Source organism: Copadichromis virginalis, linkage group LG12 (assembly GCF_057382275.1).
Source record: "Copadichromis virginalis isolate Kocher_CV1m ecotype Utaka linkage group LG12, C_Virginalis_male_GT1.1, whole genome shotgun sequence".
Classification (NCBI taxonomy): domain Eukaryota; kingdom Metazoa; phylum Chordata; class Actinopteri; order Cichliformes; family Cichlidae; genus Copadichromis; species Copadichromis virginalis.
Genome location: NC_140629.1, coordinates 14,465,129 through 14,489,139, shown reverse-complemented (window position 1 = coordinate 14,489,139; position 24,011 = coordinate 14,465,129). Strand labels below are relative to the sequence as shown.

Below are 24,011 nucleotides of genomic sequence, written 5' to 3'. Positions count from 1 at the left end.
AATCCTCTTACTGTTATTGTTTCCCATGTTCTTCCACCCCCGGTAATATTTTCCACATTAAAGCATGCTCTTTGCCCTCGCTCCAAAGACGGACCCAAATTTCACAGGAGAAAACCAAAGGAACCGCAAAAAACGACCGGGAGAACCCATGTCTGCTCAAGACTTAAATAATACTTTTATACGACAAAGTCCCACAGATGAGCTACTGGCTTAGAAACGGCCGTATTCTTCTTTAATTTATTGGATTCAACAGCTCACACTGATGTAATGTGATTTCATGCTTTATAGTTACAGTAATGAGTAGATGCCTTCGGAAAGATTTTATAAGACTCTTACACCACGGGTCTTACAGCTCGGAGAAATCTGGATACAAAATGTTTACTAGTATAACCTAAACGTGGCTCGAGTGGAACAGTGAGGCATTTCCTGGACCACATCAGAAAACGAGACAAGCTTAATTACCACACGCTTCTGAACAAACACATGTATACACTTAGTTCCCCATTCAGCACAGACTGCTTTCAGAGGCCAGTGTTGAGCTCATAATTTGGCTGAGTGTCTGCAAGCTTTTTTGTCTCGTTCCTTCAGACTACCTCATAAGAACAGTCTTCCAATCCCGCTTTGGACATGCATGTTTAGTTTGGAAGTTTAGCTTGGGAATCATTTCTGAACATGCAAAGTCAGGTCCTTTTAGCTCTGCCTCTTCGTCATTGCAGCTAGGATCAGGAAAGAGGTTTGAATTTGGTTAGTTGAACAGGCAGATGTCAGGGACAGAGTTTCATCTCTGCACTTTTCCTTTGAAAAGTTTCTGAAGTGCGAAGTGTTTACTAGTGAAATGCCACCGGCTTCCTGCACATGAATGCTGCGTCAAGTGTTTAATTTCCGGCGAGCGGCGGAGCTCGTTGCCATAATTACTGTCCATTTGACAGGTTGTTGTAAATGTCGCATGTCATTCCCGAGGACCTGATGCCGTGACATAAAACGCCTGCTGAAACTACTCAAAAGTTACATTCATCCAGCAACAGCAATCAAATGAAACTTTTTATTACTCGTGCTTTTCCTTCACAGCACTGGCAGTCGGTTTCACTGTGGAACAATAGGGTGCCTGTCGATCGAATTGTCTCAAAAGGAAAACTTTATAACGTTTGCTGTTCCTCCAGAGCCATGCAGCAAATTTCTTTTCCAAGAGCTCTGTTCGTATAACCTTACTTGGATGACCTTAAGGTACCGGACTGCAATGTACTCAGTCGAAAAAACTCCATGGCTTTTGTTTCAACCGTTGCTCTAGTCAGACACTTAATCAGCCCTAAACTCTCATTTGCACGGCTATTTGTAGCAGATGCTGTACTTGATTACTCCCCTATTTGTGGACTAGAAGAATAATTCATGGTCTGTTCATTTGCAAAAACATAGCTGGTAGCCTGCTGCATAAAGATTATTTTAAATGCGGATCATTATGCTTGTGTTATGTTACCTCTGTCTTAATACCTTAAATTGAAGGTGCTTAACTACTGTTACCTAATGTTTGTCTGTCATGGCTTCCCTGAGCCAGCCATAACAACTTAGCCAATATTTAGTCAGCTATTTCCACTGGTCAGGCCATTAAAAAGACTGGAGCCCCAGACAGACAGTATTACACCAGTGTGTCTGTTCAGGCAACATCCTCAGATTATGTAAACACTATTCGTTATAGTGCTGAGTCTCCTGTCAGCATAGAAGTCTGCATCTGTGACAAAGACTGTTATCCACTATGTGTGCTTCGCTAAACCAGTGTCAGAGTATTTAAATTTACTTAGTGTACTTTTTACTGCCAGCTTTTCAGCAGCCTGATTTAACATTCTCAAACCCAATTTCCTTTTTAAATCTTTTAATTGTGTGCACGTGTGCATTAAACATTTAATTAAGCTGTGAATCAGCCCTCGTTATGCAATCCATCATTTGTAGTTTTAGGGAATCGCAGCTATCAGTGGTTTTTTGCCTCCTATACAACATGCGGAAGTGGTTAGAGGGAGTCAACAGGAGACAGCTGTCTGCTCATTCAGCTAAATAATTCTTTGATATTTCCTGATATTGTAGATTTTCTTATTGTTTGCTTTCCTTATTCTTCTCTGAAAGAGAGAGAGACTAAGAGTACTGTGCACAAGTCTTGAGCCACCCTTTCTTTCTGTTTAGCTTCTTGTAATTCTTAAAGTGGAAAACAATAGTTGAGCAATAGTTCTCCAGGATTTCTGATGGTCTTCTTCTTTTTTGTACATTGGCTGCTTTCGCATTCGTTTTCAGTCTAGACTTTGTACTTGACCATTTTCAAAACAAATTGTCAAGATTTTTGTGTTAAGCCACTTTACAGTCATTTAAGCATAAAAAAGTCACCTAAGTTAAGGGATGAACCACTGTGGTGTCTACACACAACAGGCAAATTACCAATGAAACAATCTAAAATTGCATCTTTAAGCAATTTGTTACAAGCAGCCTGTCATCAAAAGAAATAATTTTTTATCATCTCTTTGGTTAAATCTTTGAGAATTGTATGGAAGACCATTTCTACCACAAAAAATATATCCATAACTAAGCAAAAGTAAGTCAAAATTTTGACTTATTAACTCAAATTTTTGAGAAAAGTAACTCGAAATTTCAAGTTAGCGCTGCCAATGACTTCGTGAATGACGTAATTTCTTGTTACTCGGAAGCTGAAGCCCTCAGCTACAAATGCTACAGCTAAGCTACCAGTATTGCAGTCAGTCATGAATGCACAAATTGCTGAGTATTTTCAGCGTGGCTTCACAAATGATGAAATCCTTGTGTTATTAGCTGAATCACATGGCGTTACTATCAGCAAACATACTCTCGAAAGCGCCAATTTGTTGCTATACATTGGTAGCTCACGATCTGGTTTTGAGTGCACATTCCTCTGCTCCATATCCTTCCGGGTAATAATAATAATAATAATAATAATCCGGTAATAACTCCAAATTTCAAGTTATGGATACTTTTGTTTTGATTCCCAAGAATCTATTAAAACTAGACATAACTCAGCAACTGGATAAGTGAAGGCCAAAAGACTGAGCATCAGGCTTCCAAAAATAAATAATGAGCGATGTATTTGGCCCTTCAGCTGATACATGAAGTGACCTCAGTGGAAGAGTGGCTGTCAGGAAACCTAAAGGATGGGAAACAGGGAGAAAAGACTGAGGTATACCAAATTACACAAGAACTAGAGTGAATGACTAGACTGTTTTGAACACAAGTATCAAGGAGGTTAGGAGCCGGTGGTTAAAAAATGGTTGAAATTATGAAAGCAGAAAAGCATGGTCAGATTTTCATCCACCGAGCAAGACAATCTAGAAAGCATCTGATTGGCAACAGCTTCTTCTTTCAGCATGACAATGATCCCAAACATATGGCCAATGCAGTAAAAGCACACGTGGACAGCAAAAACGCAATTGAACACTATCAGTCATGGATCATGGATCAGTCATGGATCAAGATTATTGGAGCAGTGTGGGATCATCTTGACAGAGAACAGAACGAAAGGCAGGAACATCCAAAGAAGTGCCTTGAATATATTTCAAGATGTCTGGAGAACTATGACCGAAGACTGCTTAAAGAAATAAGAAGAAAGCATGGCAGAGTTCAGGCTGTGTTGAAAAATAAAGGTGGTCATGCCAAATACTGACTTTCAGGCTTGTTAGAATTGTTCAAAACTTTTTTTTCCCTTATATACCGTATTTCTATGTGTGTTTGCACATGTTTGCGCAAGTCACTGTACCTGTTTCCCAATTTCTGAGCAATTTGGGATAAAGCTAGCTGGATTGTCTTTTTTTTTCTTCCACAAGCTATTTGCCATTGCATAACAGCAAAGTAAAGATGTCCTTGTTATGGAACCTCCAGAGACACTACTGAGAGTAAAGACAGCAGCTTCTCCCTCAGCAGCAGCTCAGCCATGCTGAAATGCCAGAGTCTGGCATGCTGGTCATGCTGTAGAAAGAATTTTGGACCAATAATCATCTACTTCCTGACTGTATTGAAAGGATAATAATCTAAACGTCTAAAGTGCCTAAAACCTTTGCCCTGTACTGTATATTCTCCATGTCCTATGTTCTAGTTTAATTAAATAATTACAGGAAGCAGTGTTTGCATGTTTTTAAATTCTTTCCTGTAGTTGAAGAACCTTGGCTTAAACGTGGCCTTTGGACATCTGAAACCCGACCTGTCCCCATGCATGTACAGCAAAACGCTGCAAACCAAAATGAAACTTTTAGCTAACTCAGGTGTAAATTTAGACTTTAGCTACTATAAAGTTGCAACAGTTTGAGACGTGGGAGTTTATCCCTCAGCAGTTTAAGTCATTACAACCTCTTTGCTACAGGTTGGAACTTTAGCCCCGAACAATGAACCTGGAGAGCTGATGGAAAAGCCATCTATACTGAGACTGGTTTTATTGCTTTCCAGGCCTGCTTTCCCCCCTATGAGGTAATTTTGGAGGAATGTCCCAGAGAGTAAAGTAAAAGTCAGGTCAGAGTACTTGACCTGTTTGTTTTGAGCCTAACTCTTGCAACTTTCCTTTTTTGGAAACAAAGCTAAGAAGCTTAAATTTCTTGACTCCCGACTTTACTAGTGCGCTAACATCGAGCTTGTAAAAGAACAGTGCTTGTGTCAGCACCCACAGTGTGTATCAAATGAATGTAAGACCTGTCTTGGGGGAAGCCTTCATTGAGGTTGTAAAATTGAGTCACTGACTTGTAGGTGAGGGTACTGTAAGCACTGGCTAAAATCGCTCTGTTTCATATTTTACACACTGACTAGGTTCATAGTAGTGTGTGAAATATAACAGCTTAGCCTTGTGATAATATACCTAGAAATAAATCCTCCCCAGTTAACAATTTGGTTTAATTCCCGGTAATAAATAAAATAGAGAACATGCATCTCTAGAGTCTTAAAATAAGTCCACAGAAGAAGTGCAGACTGCTTCTGCTGATATCACAGAGAGTGGGTTTTACAGTAGTTTGGCCTGGGATGTTTTCACCAACCGTGGGCAGTTCGCAGAGTAGCTGTTTTTCATTAAATTTAAGTCGGATCGTTTGTCATAAACTCAACGGCGCAACAAATTTGCAAAAAGGATGGCAAGGCATAAGGAAAAGCTGTGTTAATACTTCGTGTTGTTAACCAGATGAGATCAAAGAGGCAAACGGTACATGCTGTAACAGCTCAGTTCTGATAAGTCAGTCTGGTATAGGTACTGCTGTTTATTCAAAGGGGGCAATGCATATTAATTCACATAAGTACTTAAATGCATCATGTAAATGTGCCAGATTTAGCCACACAGGCTAAATTTCACATTTTCATATCTAAAATAAAAGACATACCCACATAACACTGAAAACACCTATGTTACGCACTATGACAAAAACATCAGATTTATTGAATTTTACCGTACTGTGAAGAATTATATGCCCATTTTATCTAATGTTTTAATATCCAGTTGGTGCTGCTCAAAAACCCCACTCCTCTCCAAGTGGGATCTCACCGAGGCTCGGCATTTTTTTTGGCCTCTTCAGCTTTGATTTTTCTCTCTCTGTTTACTATAAAAGCTCGTGTGATCACCGGCCGTTGGTTTATATTTACTGTGGCAACGGATAAGCTCCATCCTGACTGTCAACGTCTGAAAGTCTGAACACGATGTTGTCTCCGGTCGTTGTATGTTTTCATGTTTATGGAGAGGAGGACTGTTGTAATCACTCAGGCCAGAAGTTTTTAAAAGAAGTCAGCTGTTTATACCAAGTATTTGGATAAAGTCTGATCACTAATGACATTGACCGGTTTTGACTTTATTTACTAAATACTCCTAGAAAAATGTTGTGCCTCTACCTCAGTGCATTTCTGAAGCGAGGAGTAATGAGTTATGGAAACAAAGATCACTTCCACTTAAACTCGTGACGTCACGTGTCAAAGGATTTCAGCTTCTTATGGCCTCTGTCTTCATTTGTAGGTAGAGCAGAGCTCTAAACTTACACTGCGATTCTTTGAATAGTTAAGTGATTTCCTAAACTTGGGATGTGAGATGTGGCAAAAACAAATATTAAAATTAAGCTGATTAGTCAAATATGCCACAGAGAGTTTCTCCATTTTCAGGGGATATTGTGTGTGGCGCTTACAAGTGCTAACCGTGCTATATGAGAAGGTTGATGAAATATTTTAGGCTTTAGGTTGCTAACTTTTTTTTTTAAGAAATTGCAACATAATTACCCGAATGTGCTGATTTATTGCCCACAGCTGACTTCCATTTGTCATTCTTTTTTGGTTGTTTATCGCTCTGGTCACTCGCTGCTACGTGTCATTTGCAACAACAAAGAAACAGCAGAGCGGTTGCAGTTCGTTGCCATGGACAGGATTTCATACAACACCCATGAACGGTTATGTCTCATACTAGAGCCATGAGTCTTTGTTGGCTCTGTCCGTGTTGTAAAATGTGGAGAGGACAAGCTAAATATAAATGTGTATTGGATTTCAAGAAGCACGAAATAGACGGTGCTGGTCCCATGGCACCGTCTGTGATGGATGGCTGTCAGCCCCTCCAGTGCCACCCCATTTCCTGGGGTCACACCACTGGAGGTCATGTCTCTCTGGAAGTCAGCCACCAGAACTCTCAGCCCCATGACGGGAAAAGCTCCGATACATCTTTGAAACTCATAAACTGTCGAATAGAGCCAAAGCAACAAAATGTAAATGTTGCACTAAATGGCTGCCAAGACAAACAGTGTCTTCGTGGTTTTTTCCAAGACTTCTTCTTGAAAATATACAACATTGACTGACTCTCAGATGTGGTATAGCGTGTCTTTATTGGAACCATATAAGGCCCATTCTTTTCTTATGAGGTAATTCTGTTTGCAGTTATATGGGGGGGTGTATCCAGTGATGTCACCCCGTAATTTACCCTATGCTCTCTTCACAGATTTGCTGATGGTCTATGTAGTGTCTGACTTCTCATCAGAGGCAGGAAATGACCAGTTATGGCTGCAACTGTTGCTGCATAAGAAGAGTCCTTAAAGACTTCATTAGTTCTTTTTAAAGCACAGCGACACATGTTCAGCTCTTACTTAACTAAATGATTTAAAAGAAGTTGGTACCGTCTAAAATATGAGAGTAGCTTTTTCAAATCATTATGCAACCGGTTGTTCAGAGTCATAACCACTTTTTCCCCATAGACGCTGAACGGAAGACTCTCGGCTTATCCTGAACCTCTTTGTTGCAAAGCTATTTATAATGCTGATATTTCCATTTCGTCCCGTTCCAGGCTGTAGATGAAATGAATGGAGCGTCGCACTCTGCCAGCTGCAGCTTGCTGGTGTTGATTGCACTGAATATGTGTAATAAAGTCAACTCTGAAATTGGAAAGCACCAAGTGTCTACAGACTGGGGACCAGATGTCAAAAACACCTAACATGAACAGCGTGACCTTTTAAAAAGTCATTTCACAAGTGTGTGATTACGGGCGTGGAGCAGAGAGGCATCTGGTTGATAACGAGGGAGTTTTTCCTCCTCACTGTCTCCAAGCGCCTGCTCACAGAAGGTCGTCTGATTGATGGGGCTTCTTTCTCATATTGTAGCATCTTTGCCTTTATGATATAAAGGTCACCAAGGCAACTGTTGTTGTGATTTGGAGCAATGTAAGTAAAACCGAATTGAACTGACCTATGCTCATATTGGTAAAGTATCTTATATATTATAGCAATATGGAATGTAGTTTGTAAAATTAACCAAACGTATGTGTTATGTCTTACTCAGGGAGTAAATCTTGATTTGCAGTCACACGTCTAAGCAACTATATTTCTGTAACCAAAACACTAAAACTTGCAATGTAGCATGTGAGTTGTTGCAGGGCTTTGGCTGAGGGGGGGGTTCATCTCAGCGTTACTGCCTCTGGTTTGGGGCTGTAAAGCACTTCTTTAGTATCAGTCCTACACAGCATGGGGTGTGTCTAAAAGTCATAGCTGGAGCAAAATTGACAATTACCTATCCTGTCAGGGCTGTAGATCTAAGCAGAGTGATTAGGTAACAACTGTGGGTCTGACCTCACTAATGGTGCAGACACAAAATATCCTGAGGGAGCAAAGAGTGCTTGTGCCGCCAACTATTTAAACTGGCGGGGGTTGCAAGTAAAATAAAAGTCTTTTTATCTGGAGCTTTAAACTAGATATCTACACACAGCAGAGACCTTTCTCTCTGCTCACTATCGAGGGGCATACCTGGCTATCTAAGTACTCGATTTATCATGACAAGAGTTCTGTTGTTAAAAAGTCTTATTGTTGCCTGCTGTTGCTGAATGTGGCATTAATGAGAGTAGTGCGGTTGAGCTGGAAGAGCTGAGCTGAAAGGCTGTAGAGAATAGCACAGAGGGCTCATAATTATCACTGGATTTCTCACAGTGAGTTACACCAGTTACATCATTTATTACTATATTGATTATAGCAGCTTTATAAGTCTCAATGTCTTTGTGTAATTCTCTATAATTATGTAGTTATAGCGGTTACTGAATTATGCGCAATTAAAACAACAAAATTCAGTTCGTGCACGTTACTACTCTTAGTGGTGTGCTGCATTGCTTTATTTTGCTTGGACCTCTTCGTGCAAGTGGTTATATAAGAGTTTTATTCAATTGAGCCTGGAAAGTCTTTTTTCTAAGAAGAAATGTGAATGTGAGGAAGAAGAAAATCTGGCGTCTGATGTCCTGCTATAATGCCAGGACTGATGTGAATGACATTAAATGTCGAATCGAACCCAAAACAGTAGCTTTGAGACTTTTGTGTAAGAGTGTGTATGTGGTGGTCTTTATTCCTATTTCCTTCTGTAGCAAAAAAATGTTTGATTTGGTACAACGCCCCCCACTCCCGCTCCCATCTGCAGTCCCGTGGAGTAATGGAAGGAAGCGGGGCTTGGCTGGCAGATTGGGTAGCAGGATGGATGGAACTACTGTGGTGAACTCTGTGGGGATGAAGTCAGTGTCTGGCTCGCATTAAATCTTTACCAGACACATTCAGTCAACCAACAGCTAGATTCCAGCCAACATGCTTAGAACACATGAAGGTGTTAGCCTAGATCAAGACAAGCTGATGTCTCTGTTGCATGTGTTGGAGGAGCGCTGCGGGTGGCTGGAAGAGTGTCCCAGTAATGATTTCACTGGCTATTCTACAGAGAGCCATGTGATGTCTTATACAGCGCTGTAAAAGGTAAAGACCAGTTCAAAACTTACTAATGTTCTTGGCAAGCTGTTCACTGACGTGTGCAGGAAATATTGTCAAGCTAGTTGAAAAGAATGATGTCAACGAATATGCCACACAGCATTTGTGTTTTATTGCCCCGGCGAGAGGAGAGATGGCTTTGAGGGCTTCGCTGGTGCAGATTTGTAATGCAGGTCGGTGTGAGCTTGTAGACATGTCTGACACGTCTGCCTGAGATATCAGCCTCTGATCATAGTTAGCCTTTTTTCCATGCAAAAAATAAACATATAAATAAATAAATAAACATTTTATCCTTTTTCACAACCGCCTTAGTGAGAGAAAGTTCACTTAGCACCACAAAAATTAAGCTAAAATGTGTGAGTGCACGTGCATTATAAATAACCTTTTAAATACAAAATTACCCAAATTATTATTTATGGACCATGTCTGCATTATTCCACACTTACCTATTTTCCTCTGGCTTACTTTCATAAAGATTTTCTTTCTTTATGTATGTATGTTCAACTGCTGCTATGGCAACAAGTAAATATTGCCATGTCATGCTTTTCATCTGTGCACAAGTGGTTTCCAGGAGGGCACAGGGTAATGTTATGGTTAATACTATACTGCGTATGTATGTTGATTATCACATTTATTGGCAGCACAGCTGTATGGAGCAAGAAACTTAAAATGTCATCTGGAAAATAGATTTCAATTTTATAAATTGGTCTCCACACTTGAGTGCTATGCTGACAAAGTATGTGCTAACAAAATGCATTAATGGCTCTCAAGCATGTTGCCAGCATCTTTATATTCACGCAGTTACTGCAGTGTGCAGCATGATTACATTTGCATTAGTTGGGCCTTTGGTGACCCTCATCCTCTGTTTCAACTTCATGCACTGATTCGGTGCCAGACAATCTTCTCTAAACTTCACATTTTAAGATGTCTAACAATAATGATGAATATGCAAGAAATACTCAGTGTTTGGCGAATTGGCTCAGACTACACTTTTGCTCATGGACATCCTCCATTACGCTTTTACCAGTAGTTCAGTCGCCACTTCATAGTATTACTCAGTCTCTCCACAGATGCTGGTGACCATATGAATGTTGGACATTAGTCATATTCCTTACTGGTTTGGATTCCAGTTGTGTCTGATGTTAAATAAAAGGGTGTCATTGAAAAAAAGCAAAAAAAAAAAAAAAAAACGTCTGGAAAACTTCTTGTACCAACTTTAATGGGTACAGGCTCTTTCAACACACACATGCTTTTCTTGCAAATTCTTGAGTTTTTCCTTCAATTACCAATGTTAAACAATCCAAAGTTACTTTAAAGGTATATTAAGCTGTTTTTGAGGTTATTGAAAAGAAAAAATAATATTGTGCAAGGATAAAATGTATAAATGTAGAATTTTGTGGACCCCCATCCCCCTTACTTTAGAGTTTCCGGTCACAATGGACCAGTCAGTTTTAACAGCTCTTAAATGAACACAACAAACATTTTTCACCAACAAATTCAGTTCAATAGGTCGTTCAGTGGGTCTTTTATTTATTTGGTCATTCACTGGGCCATTCAGGGGGTCAGAGGCCGAAAGGGGTGGGGGGTGGATTCCCATTCATTTCCTATGGCGGACACTTTTGACCGGGAACACCACATATATAACAAAGTTGATTAAAGCACTCAAAATTCAATGAAAGAGGTGCTCGTTACTTTTATGTTCAAGTTCATAGTGTGGAGGATGTCATAAGGCCTTGAAGCAATCAGATGTAAAACACAATATTTATGAGTGTTTTAATTTGTAAATCAGTCAGATTTAATCCGAACACGACAGGAAGGTTTCAAGAATACACAGGAACAGATTTGTGGAAACCGAGATGTTGTCCCATCATCTTAAACACAGTGGCCGAGATGGACATGGCCGTTCCACCTAAGTGCGTATTGAGTTTGTGGCGAGGGAACGGCCACATACGCGTAACCTGAAAAAAAAAAAAAAAAAAAAAACAAGAAAAGGAGATAACTCACAGGTAAGAAAACAGAATTCAGTTGACTGCAAGCTGTTATCTACTGCCATCTGGTGGTGAGGTTTTACACGCTCTACCTTTAATTATGAATGTTAGACTATTCAAGGCTACATGAATTGCATTAAATTTAGGTTTGAATCGGGAACACAGTAAAGCTGAAAATCATCTGAATACAAAATTTTGCAAGTCGTTAACTTTGCTGACAAAGCCAAACATTAAGCAAGTTCAACAATATGAGACATATACTGGTCAGCCTCTTCTGTTATTCCCTGATATCATTTGTAAAACTTTTCCGAGTCTCAGTCTGCTCACAAAAGAAGGACCAAGTTGAAAAGCTGAATCTGGCAAGTTTTTATTGAGCCAAGTTTTGGTCAGAAGAAAGCAACAATTCCTTATCTGCTTTCAGTCTTAGCCAGAGAAGCTCTAATTTATTGTCCATGAAGCTAAAGCTGGCTCAGTCAGTGTACCATAAAAAGTACTTTGAGTGTAATATTTGGAGGTAAAATGGTAACATATTATTGCCTTAACTCTTCTGTTGCCATTTCTGGACAGTTGAACTAGATATAAAAACACAGCATTGACACATTATCAGCTTATAAAAAAATGTATTATGAAACCAGTGCTTGCTCGCACACCCTACACATGGCGAGAAATGTGAAATATTAAAACCACTTGTCTAATATTGTGTAGCGCTCCCTCATCCCTACAAAACAGCTCTTTTACCACCGTTGCACTGATGAGGAACCTCCTGTGTCCTGTGGTGTCTGGAGCCATTCCTCCTTTGTTTTATAGCAAAGTTTGAAAAGGAGTTTATTTTTGTGGTACACATATAAGTAACATCCACAAGAAATCCAGAGAGACTGCCCAAGACGATCAATGCTCCTTATTTCTCACGTCAGTGGTTTTAATATCTGACATTCATCCTCCTATTAACTGCGTTTTTATTCCACTGACTTCTGAGAAAATCTCTTTATCAACTAAATATCCCAGTGTGTTCACCAGATGCTAACTTTCTCAGTATACTGATGCTCAACAGGTAGTTTGAAATACATCTATCATTGGATTTTTTTGAATAAAACCAGCTGCCTGCATCTGGAAAAGAGAGCTTAAAGACTCAAAAGAAAAGCTCTGCAAGAGCTTGAGAGTTGAATAATAATTCTTTGTGAGTTCATCATGAGCTAAACCCTTCATATCACACACTGTCATTTTTGTTTAAAATATGGACTACTTCAGCACTTTTTTTTGGTCTTTTTAAATATTTTTCAGGATGTGAAAGTTTTCCGAGTGATTAAACAGCGGCTGATTTGTGCGTGAAGCAGAATCTAGGACAAAGTGAAATGTTTGACAAGAGTTTGACTCGAAGAATTCTTTTGTTTGCAGGTTTAATTTGTTAATTATGGTTATGCTCCGAGCTTCATTGCTTATACCTACTAATAGGCAGCAGTGTTGTGCTCATTAGCGAGTGGAGCACAGCAAGTCCCCATTTCTCCTGACATCCTGACTGTGTAAAGCAGTAGGGGAGATGGTACTGGTAGCCATCGCTCAGACGTAAGCATTCATTCCCACTAATACTTTGTGTTTTATAGAAAAGGGAAAACAGCCTTCAGTCTGCCTTACAGCGCTTTTTTTTTTTTTACACGTGTTACAGGGAATTAGTGATACTTAATGAAGGATAAGCTTCCAAGTTTGTGTGCAGTCCTGCTGTTTTTCTCTGAAAGAAATGGGAGAAGGAAATGTAATTTTTTCTCATTTTAATGCTATTTTTAATTATTTGCTACCACTGCTCGTTCTATTTACACATATCTGTTAAAAAATTCCAGTGGTAGCACTGATTTAGTTATTGCCCATGCTTCAGAAATATTAAAGACGCAGCGCAGATGGTTTTAATTAGCCTGGCATGCACCATAGTCAAAAAGAATTAAGTTTAATGCGTGTTTGTTTAGAAACTCGAGCAGCATGGAACATAATGGGACAGTATTCACAGACCTGCATTTATTTTAAAAAGGAAACATTTTTAGCTAATAGTAATGTTAGTATTGCTACATGACAGGTTTTGGCTTTAACAGAGTGCTCCAACATTATTTCAGCAGATCAATTCTCTTGTAAATGTTGCAACAAATACTAAATCTTCACAAACGCCATCAGCTTTGTATTCACTAGTTATTCCTAACATGCAGTCACGGCTGAGCACATCATAGAAAACAACCTGAGGCAACTGCACACACACACAGCACTGAAGCATCAACAAACACGCTTCCCCGGTACAGCGCAGGCCAGCTTTCCTTGACCTTCTCTATTACTCATTTCGGGGAAATGAACAGCAAAGAACTGGGTTCTGTATTCCAGATGAGCACATCATAGGTTTCAGGAGAAACCGTGTACGATGTGGGGGGGCTAATATAAACATCTCTCCTGTAAAGTTCGAGCTGCCCAGTGCGATTTGGGTTTTGTCAGTTATGACCAGCAGCTCAACATCTGAGATTAATGACGCTAAGAGAGCACCGTTACCCAGCAGCGAGGACTTTAGAGATCACCCGCGAGTGGATCTTTTTAAAAACGGGCTAAATCCTGCTCCATCTACAGAGCAGCTGAGGTATTACCTCAGGCAACGGCTATTTACTGGAGATTTCCTGTTTTCCAAAGTGAAGAATCTATGATTCATATGACTTCCTGGTTTTGATTAAAGCGCTAAAAGATTCTTGATTTAAAGCATATTTTTGTCCAGAGCAAATTTTATGTTGCAGATGGGGGGCAAATTAAAAAACAAAACAAAAAAAAAAGCAGGAAGTTTCTTGGTGTTGGGCTATCACGTGGTGTTAGAACAGCTTTACTTGGCATTGACTCTACTGAAGGGATGGTTGAGATCTGGCCACTGTGAAGCTGATGATCTAAATCATGACCCATCATGGCCTGTAGATGGGGATGTTGTCATTCTGGAAGAGATCACTCTTATGAGTACAGAAGTATTGTTTTGCAACAATGTAATAATTGTGATTAATTTTGTATTGGTCGGACTCTAATGTGTTATCCCTGTGTATATCCTGTTAGATTTGACCCCTTTCTGATTGAAATATAAAACTGCTTTTTTTAGATGTAAAAAATCCAGGTTAAATAAAGGTCTGGACTGAGATCACCAAAAAGGAATAATGATATAACAAGATTAAGCTCAAACACTCAAAGTTCTTCTTGCCCCATTAAAGGGCGGATTTTCTTAGTATGGTCCCCAAAGTTAAAGTTTGTTTTTTGAGTTTTTCTTCTTCAACAGAAGATAATTAAAACTACGGTGGTACGGCAGTAAGATAGACAAAAACAAAATTGTGGTCCATTTTATTTCTGTGGATATTTGACATTCATTTACAGCAACAGGGACATACTGTACTTAAACTGCACTTTATGGTTTTCAGGTTATGTTCCTTTTCAGATTTGTACAACAGCGGCACATATTTGACTACTGAACACCATCGATAACTTTCAATACAGTGCTCTGTACAGTGGTGTGAAAGCATGCTAGTTTGTAGCGCCACGCTGGAGAAAATGTAAGTGCAGTCCAACTGTGCTTCATTATTTGTTAATAACTATATTACCTTTGTAAAATCAGCACCAATCACATCGCTTGTAATGGTATCGCCAAAATACATTCAGAATAGCACCTTTACAATTTACGTGACAACAAAACGTAAGAAAAGAGTACAAAAATATTAAGATAGATGAAAGACTGTTGTTAGCTAGTTACAATGTGCCATTACAATGCCAGTAGATCCTTAATAAGTCAAACTCTCTGTGACAGGAAGTTTTATTAACCAGTGATGTGTTCAAATTCCTTAAATAAATTAAAATAATAGGGGTAACATTGTACAGTTTCGTAGCTGTGATAGTAGCTTAGCAGCAGGCTTGTATTTCCATGCTGCAAACATGTTTTTATATGAAAAGGAATTTTTCCCAGTAATAGAAATGCAACACTTTAAACTAACATACAAAATGTTTGATAGAAGAACATAAAAAAAAAGTTCCTGATACATTCTGAATTTTCAGATGTGAATTAGATGCTCTCTGCATTTTTTAACCACAAAGAGGGTGCAGGGTAATGAAATGAACTTCAGATGTCTTCCGAACAGGATGTTCTGCTCTGTGATCAAAAGATCCCACAGAAGCCAAGATTTGGAACAGGACTTTTCCTGCTATGATTCAGTCGCAAGTCAAGATACACAATAATTATCCACTTGCTAACATCCTGGGGGGGCAGAGTCATGTGGAAAGCAGCATGGACGATCAGTAGGGGTAGGGTGAGATGGAAATGTAGATGATAAAGATGCTCTGGTAGGTAATGCGGCCTTGCAGCGATATAGTGGTGGCCTGCACTTTGAGCCTCACTAGTCCAGGTCTGTCCAGAACCTGCAGGGTGTAGATGATCCCTCTGCCGGCCTCATCTCTGATACCGAACACCTGCCCCAGCCCGCCTGCCTCCGGTTCTTGCTCAAGTATTGTAAAGGATGTGCGCTCCTGCAGGATGCCAGACTCTGAGAAAGCTGACAGTCGTACCACGTTGTGATTGGCTGGAATGCCGGAGGGAAGAGTGAGCAGCTTGTACTGCAGGAGCAGAGGAGAGCCTCCGGTGGCGCAATCCAGCAAGCAAGGCCTGTAACAGGTCCTTTAAAAGTCGTCCGGAAAAAAAAAAAATTATTAATTCATATAATGAACATAATTTTGCATTTGTGTGGTATCTACAACTTAATTAATAACCCTGTATAACACTTATTAATGTTGCAAATTACCCGGGTCTTCTTCCACTCTGGTAGGATGCAGGGCAGGGTGTATCCAGACACTGGTATCCTCCTCGGGTGTTAAAACACATCTGGTTGCGTCCACACTGGATGCCTTGTTCTACACACTCATCAATGTCTAAGAGAAAGAGAGGGGATAAGTATATAGCTGTAATAATTTGAGGGGAAGGTGGAAGTTTTAAAACAGTTTAAGGAGACATTTACCTTTACAGCTTCGGCCGTTGGGTAGCAGCTGGTATCCAGGGGGACACAGGCACTGGAAACTACCAATCGTATTTCGGCATTCATGTTGGCACGGTTTCTTGAGGAGGCACTCGTCCACATCTGTAAGTGGAAAACAACAGAACATTGTTTGGGCTTATATTGTAAGAATCCTTTGTTATTTTACATCTTTTGGAGTCTTTTTGATTTCAACTTACCAACACACTTGCCGTCTCTGTTGGTGTACCCGACAGGACAGCTCTGCCTGGTGATGCGAGATACTCCATGGGAACGGGAGAGGATTGGCCTGCCGAGGGATGACACCAGCTGTGGGACGAGTCTCGCCCTGACTCTGGTTCCGTTTGTGAAGGTGTGCCCTCTCTCAAGCCCTGCGCAGGAGCGCCCATCGCCGAGTAGCACTGTCCCAGGGGGGCACAGACACCTGAAGCTGCCCGGCACATTGCGGCACTGGTAGGCGCAGGGATTTGGCGTTTGCAGACACTCATCGATGTCTGGAAATGAAAAACAAAAGTTAAGTAGTGATTTGTGCTTCCGTTGGGTGTGATGTTTAGGGTTTTTTTGTTAAACAAACGTAATAATTACCCAAACATGGAAGCCCAACTCCCTGAGATCGATAGCCTCTGGGACACACGCATCCATAACCTCCGACTGTGTTTCGACAGATCTGAGTGTAGCGACACATGTGACTTCCATCCTGGCATTCGTCAATATCTGAAAAATGTCCAGATCAAAAAAGGATGATTTTCACACAGTCATATCCAGTGTTGGGTAAGTTACTTTAAAATAGTAACTTAGTTACATTACTAGTTACTTCTCTCAAAAGTAACTCAGTTACTTCAAGTTACTCGTTACTTTCAAAGTAACTAGTTACCAGGGAAAGTAACTTTGGTTTTACTCAGACTTCTCTTGTTAATGTGTTGCTTCCATAACTTTGCCAGTCTTCTAGCTTGCTTACTTGCCACAGTGCACTGTGCCACCTACCAATAGAAAGGAAAAGATAATGTGCACATTTCCACGAGAGAAATCCCACGCCTGGACCGTCATTGACTGCTGCCATGATTCTAGCCTACGTCACAGCGTCATGTGCGCCTTTTACATCCAACACAAAAACTGCAGTCGTGGTGCTTTGATTGTACTCAGAACTCGGAAATTCTGCCTTCTGAATAGGAAGATGTAGGTAACACCAGACTGCAGATGAGCTGCATACAGAGCTGGACTGGGACAGAAAATTGGCCCGGGCGTTTTGACTAGAGACCGGCCACCATTATAGGAAAAATCATAAAGCCTTTGAATGAAAACAAACACTGTTGTGACAGTGATGTTCACTGTTCTGATGGTATATATGCATCAGTCTATCAATCGTTTGTTGTAAGATTCAGATAATTATTTAATAAAAGCGAGACATTTTAAATGAGAATAAGAAAGAAAAGTATTTCTTTGTGCCCCCCTCTCCCTGTTAATGCCCTACATGCCCCCCTGGCAACACTTTGCTAGACCCGCCCCTGCACAGTTACCAGCTGTCAGCTACATAAAAAAGGATCCTGGTGTTATTTGTCTCTCAGAAACAGTTCATAACTTCAACTCATTCATGTCACCTAAAAGGTAAACCTGTTTCTCCATCACAGCTCTGATGGTTCAGTAAGGACATCTCCTGGTTTCATCTTCATGTTTCCCTCTCACCACATCTCCAAACCGACATCATGACCAGCAGCTTTACAGCTGTGGCTCCAGCAAACATCAGCTGATACTAGAAATTAATATTAAATAAATTCTAACAACAGCTGATCAAGCTTAAACGTGCTGCTCTTGTTTAGCGCGACATCCGTTGGTTTCCTCTTTCTGGCTCAAAGTGAGCGATAAACAAACAAGGAGAAAAGCCGATCAGCTGATCATTGATCAGTTTTCATGACTGAAGTAGAAACGGGAGAGGGAAGGGAGAGAATGAAAGAAGAAGAGGCAGCTGTGCAGCGTAAACACAGAATAACTCCATCTTTGTGCCTTTTTCATTGTAGCTGAATTACGGGACAAACTGTTCCTTTTCACCTCAATAAGAAACGCGTAATATTTTCTCTGAATACCAGACGGGACGGTTGGCAACTCTAATAACTTATGAACAAAATAAAGTTCAACATCATTAACTTCACAGCACCACCCAGCTGTATAGAAACTCCGTCATGCTAGCTAGCACGCAGTACGAAAAAGTCAGAATAACGAAAATAAACTCCACCTAAACTTGGTTCATATCTGACCCAGAGAGACTGCAGGTCAGAACTTCTTACCTGAAGTTCAGTTCACACTTGGACCTGCGGCCGCCTCGGGCCTCTCCTCCTCCTGCCTCCCCTTTCCCTCATCCACCTGCTGGCCTCCACCACTTGCTAATGTTACTGAATCTGTGGAAGCTCCGCGATGCCACCACACGAAGTAACGAGTAACGAGCCCATCTAAATCCCAGTAACGACTAACGCGTTCCTGATTTTGGCACAATAACTAGTTACCGTGCTCGTTACCACAATAATAACGTAGTTACTGTAACGCGTTACTTAATAACGCGTTAGTCCCAACACTGGTCATATCCAGCTATACCTTAACGATAGATTAAGGTTAATGGTTATATTGACAAAACCGATAACTTTAGTTTGCTTTTCCTCACTTTGGCTAAATAAAGGTTGATTTAAGCCTGGATTATGCATCTTGTTCTTGTATTTTTCCTGAAATTATCATTTTCTCTTTATTAAGAAAAAAAAAGACCCCTTTACACACGCCTGTGTTTAGTGATTGCTCCTACACTGCAAACACTGCCTCTTTTACGTGAGTGCACTTGGCTAGATTGGGACGACCTGAGCTAATATGTGTGTTAATGCTGACTGCGATTGCTGACATGAAGCCAGTTAAAGAGAAGATATCCTGAGTACCTTAAAGCTGCCGTGCAGCAGTGTCTACCATAAACTCTGCTGCATCTTGTTACAGAAGTTTTCTTTTCGCAGCAGTGGATTTACAGTTCATAAAATCTTTTGCTCTCTATTTGGCCTCTTTTGACCAGTGATCAGTGGTTCTTTTGGCTTTCAAAAGGATTACAGGGGGTTTCATTTCCACTTATTAGGAAAACCATTTTAGCAAATTCACGATACAGTGTTGAAGGGTTGGAGGTAGAAGCCAAATCTGAGTCTTTCAAGGCATGAATGAGTTCATGCTGTCAGTCAATAAATTAAGCAGTGATTAATGAACAGGAACTGTTAAATGAAGCAATGTCTAAATAAATAAAGTGGATAAAAGCAGCTTACCCACGCAGGCCCCATTCTCTGCTTTGGTCATTCCAGCTGGGCAGCTGTCGAAACACTGGTATCCTCCTTCTGTGTTACGGCACTGCTGGTGAGCCGGGCATACGTTCCTCGTGCATTCATTGATGTCTGCAAAAGTTAAACCGTCACATCGGAGCTGTTAGTAAATATTCTGCAGGGCCCGCATTACTGTGGATGCTGTATCAATGGAAAATACATCCAAGGGGAATAAACAGGCTTTTCAACATTATAAGTATAAGAAGCAGCGTTACAACAAAGAACACAAACTGAACACAAACTTCCTTATATTTTGTGCTAAGTTTGTATATAAAAAAATGCAGTTGGGTGTAGTCTTATCTTTTGAAATCTTCTGTAGCATAACTTAATAAGAATTCAAACAAGTTAAGGCAGGCAGGTAGTTTTTGTTCTTTTTATCTCAACTGACCAATGCAGTGACGTCCTGACAGCTGGTATCCAGGGTGGCAAACACAGCGGTAGGAACCCAGAGTATTGAGGCACTGGTGCTGGCACGGGGAGACAGCGGACTCTTGGCACTCATCTACATCTAAAAGACCAATTCGACACATACAGCAGGGCTTTATCGCTGATTAACACTTAAGTGATTGGCAAGAAATGAGATTTTTATTATTGTTGCAGGTGCAAATATAATAAAATATTACACGAGCAGGAAAATAATGAGACGTTTATGCCTCCATATGAAATGCTGGACATTTTAACAGTGATTAACAGCTGCTTGCCTTCACAGCTGGTTCCTGTGATGCTGGCCTTAAATCCTGGTCCACACTTGGCCTGGCAGCGATACGTTCCCACTGTGTTGACACACTGCTGGTTGTAGTGGCACATGTGTGAGCCTTGGGAACATTCATCGATATCTGCATGAGGGAAACAGTTAGTGAGATCATTTTAGATTTACTTAAGTAGGACATTATCTCTGTGCACTGTGTATTGTAATATTGGATATTGCAAAAAAATCACCCAGCAACTTTTCTTTGTCTTACCTTGGCATACATTGGTGTCTGCAGAAATGGTGAAGCCAGACGGACAGGTACAGGAAAAGCCTCCCATAATGTTGTTACACGAATGAGAGCAGGGAGACTGGAGCGCACACTCATCTTCATCTAATAAGAATGCATTTGATGATAATAATAAAATAGAACAGTCACAAATGTTCAAATAAATGGTGTTAAAAATGATTGAGGTATTAAAAAATAAGCACAGCATACCAGCACAGTAGGAGGTGGTGTCAAGAGTGAAACCTTTAGGGCATGCGTCTTCATAACCATCTGCAAACACAGAGTACATGCAATGTTAGGCTTTCCAACAGATCCTGGATTTCATGTAAAATCGAGTTTAAATTGCTGGAATTTTTTAATATTTTTGCAGACCTGGTACGTGTAGGCTGGCAGTAACATGGAAGTCCAAAGTGAGCGTAAACATGTTGTAGGCACTATTCATCCCAGAAACCTTGAGCAGTTGAAGCACAGGACCCTGGCGCTCTTCCTGGCCCTCGTAAATAATTGTGTGATTACAACGCAGCACCATGGGGCTTCCTCCTCTCTGGTGGGTTTGCGTTGACCACGAGTACAGCTGCCCTTGGCCCGTCTGCACATATGACTCATCGAACTCCTACGGGGCAGGAGTGAAATCGGGTCACACAAACTAAAGAGGATCGGAGGTGTGAAACTAAAGTGTCATGTCTTTAAGTCAGGATTTGATCTGAATGATCTTTAAATACACATTGCGATGAAAGCTGTGAACACACCTGAAGGCTCATGTGAGATGATGATAATGAAGGAGGAACAAATCCGTTAATTACTATGTCAATTAGCAAAACACCCTCCGAATCCAGACCTCTGGCAACATGAGTCAAACGTAGGATTTCCCCTGTTAGAAGAGATTAAAAAACCAAAAAACATAACACTGTAAATCCACTTAAAACCACAAGGGAGCGTGCTGTAACTGCTTAGAAGCACAAGCCTCCATGTTCAATGTATGTGACTGCTAGTAAGTGCTGCCATCTACTGACTGTTTTACAAAAGAGCGCATAATGGACATGAAAAACTCAACATTTGTTGTTGTTCCTGTAAAATCACACCACAGTTTAGAAGAAACTAAACAGAAATAAAAAGAGTTGAACAAAACTTATCTTAAGCCGAGTACTTTCATCGATTAAATATGCAGTGCATGACCTTAAATAAATGAATCAAAAGCTTTAAATATTAACTGGCATATGCACGGAAAACAAAGCAAAAATGTGTAGTAGGCAAAGCTCACCAGTCTCGAACTCCAGCTGAGACTCCTGTCTGAACTGGCCCTGAGTGAAAGCGTAGCCATTTCTGGCTGCTCCATTCTGCAGCACGGTGGTCCAGTAGATGGGTGCAAACACAGACACCAGCACCCGCAGCAAGGGACCTACAACAAGACAGCATTAGCTCTGTGCCTCTGCTGCTCTGCTACACATCAACATGTGATTTGAACAAGATTGGGAATGCATCCCCAAGAATTCAACTCTTTCTAGTAAAATTCAGCGTGACCACTGTTTAATGAAGTGGTCACTGTTAGGTATGAGGCTGAGGTCAACAGCAACCAATGGTACACAATGGTACATGCCATCACTCACCCACAGTGGGAGGAATATTGTCAAGGCGTGCCTGCACAGTGCTGCTCCCCTCGTCATCATTGTCTGTAATGTTGGCCTCCAGGTAGGACACACCAAACTCTCTGTCATTGACCATTCCTATCAGGCTGCCTCTAGTCCTGCGTGGAACCTCACCTGGCAGCACCAAAATACGTTTAAATAAGCTACATTAACTGAAATTCATTAATATCAGGTTGTCCTAAACGCTCCCTGAAAGTGTTTAAAGTTACTGACATGGACTGGAAAGAAAGAGCATACTTCTGTGTTAGACACCACTCCTCATTTAATTATTACTTATTATTAATCTCTGGCTTTCTTCCATATTGCGTCTCTTGTCCTGTCTTCCTCCCTTCACCCCCAACTGGTCACAACAGATGACTGCCCCTCCTTGAGCCTGGTTGTGCCGGAGGTTTCTTCCTGTTAAAAGGGAGTTTTTCCTTCCCACTGTCACCAAGCGCTTGGTTTTCTCTGTATTATTTTTAGTTCTTATGGTACTGAGCTAACTTGAGGGGACTGCTGTTGTGATTTGGCAGTGTATATATAAAATTGAATTGAAGGGTTGAATAATGAAATATTTTGTAGTTATTGGCAACGGCCAAGATTGCAAATACTGAGATAATATATTTTAATTTTCAAATTTCCTCATGCATTACACAGACATATTTTTTTGGAGGCATCAAAATGAATCGAAATGAATAACAAAGCCACTGGTACCTGGACACAAGCCGACCTGACATTTTCTAGAGTCGATACTGGGGCCGCTGCATGATCGGCCTCCATTAGCTGGTTCTGGGTTGTTGCATAGTCTGATTCGCTCTTGGAAGCCTTGGCCACAGGTGCTACTGCATGGTCCCCACTCCTGCCAGCTAGAGTAGCCTCCATTGACTAAGAGAGGAAGAGAAGAAAAGAATTTTCAACAGTGGGTCCTCAGGAAGTTCATTTGCACAGGTTATGTTGTGCAAACTTGCTGTTGTGCAAAGGAAAGGAGCACTTGCAACACATGAAAGCAACAGACATGAATAAGTGAACACGGGGGGAAACTAACATTTTAAAGTCGTTCTTAAAAGTGGATTGGAGGCAGTTTGGGAAGTACATTATGGTACAAACTTGTTTGAATTTTTTATTTCATAACCCGTTAAATAAATCATATAGACAGAACTCACTCTGAACCTTGAGCGTAATGGTCCTCTCAGCTGTTCCAGCCTCACTTTCAGCCACACACTGATACTCCCCTTCATCTGCAGCCTGTAGATCAACCAGGTTTAGCTGATTATCGAATTATCTAAGGAACAGTTATCCTTTAATAGGACTACAAACCTTCCAGACAAACATATCTCTGAATTGGGTACAGTTTTACAGTTTAGGGAAATTACCATACAAGCAAAAAAATCTGACATTTTCAATGGGGCAGTTGACTTTATTCCATTGAATTGTTTGTCATAATTAATATTACAGGGACAGAGAGAGGAAATTTCATAATAAGAGCACTCTGCTGGAAGGACAGTCATCTGTCTGTGAGAAAGTCTCAGCTGCAGGCTGTGCAATTACAGCAGCAGTTAGAGACCATAATAAGGTTAGAGGCTACGGAAAGAGGGGCAGAGTCTGGGAACATACAGCATTCTGTTTGTTTCTTCCCTCTGAGCCTAATGCTGTTAGCCTCTCTGGCTGAACTGAATCTGATTTAGATGGGAGCAGGACACTACAGGACAGTCACACGCTGTTCCTCTACCCAAGGGTATTGTAGATGAAGCTCAGATGGGATGAATAAAGCGCCGCTGTTCTACTCAGATTGCGTGATGGAGCCTTCTTGCGCAAACTACATCGGAAAATGT

General features: G+C 40.7%; 1 protein-coding gene and 1 long non-coding RNA gene across 2 annotated transcripts in view; one reads left to right on the top strand and one right to left on the bottom strand.

The window, feature by feature from the left end:
• Positions 1-7,555: 7,555 nt before the first annotated feature.
• LOC146696642 (uncharacterized) lies at positions 7,556-16,663 on the top strand. The gene is made up of 3 exons (XR_014923319.1): positions 7,556-7,664; positions 16,233-16,346; positions 16,476-16,663. It is a non-coding gene; the product is annotated as an uncharacterized LOC146696642 (long non-coding RNA).
• hmcn2 (hemicentin 2) overlaps positions 14,557-24,011 on the bottom strand; it is a 46,474-nt gene continuing 37,019 nt past the window's right edge. Inside the window, exons 66-81 of the mRNA XM_085474845.1 lie at positions 23,343-23,424; positions 22,894-23,064; positions 22,162-22,314; positions 21,816-21,953; positions 21,304-21,425; positions 20,927-21,167; positions 20,765-20,824; positions 20,540-20,659; positions 20,279-20,413; positions 19,966-20,085; positions 19,524-19,649; positions 16,825-16,953; positions 16,440-16,733; positions 16,225-16,344; positions 16,012-16,138; positions 14,557-15,887 (exon numbers count right to left, since the gene is read on the bottom strand). Coding sequence (XP_085330971.1) covers positions 15,509-15,887; positions 16,012-16,138; positions 16,225-16,344; positions 16,440-16,733; positions 16,825-16,953; positions 19,524-19,649; positions 19,966-20,085; positions 20,279-20,413; positions 20,540-20,659; positions 20,765-20,824; positions 20,927-21,167; positions 21,304-21,425; positions 21,816-21,953; positions 22,162-22,314; positions 22,894-23,064; positions 23,343-23,424 — 2,517 coding nt within the window. The 3' untranslated portion in view covers positions 14,557-15,508. The remainder of the gene's footprint in view (positions 15,888-16,011; positions 16,139-16,224; positions 16,345-16,439; positions 16,734-16,824; positions 16,954-19,523; positions 19,650-19,965; positions 20,086-20,278; positions 20,414-20,539; positions 20,660-20,764; positions 20,825-20,926; positions 21,168-21,303; positions 21,426-21,815; positions 21,954-22,161; positions 22,315-22,893; positions 23,065-23,342; positions 23,425-24,011) is intronic.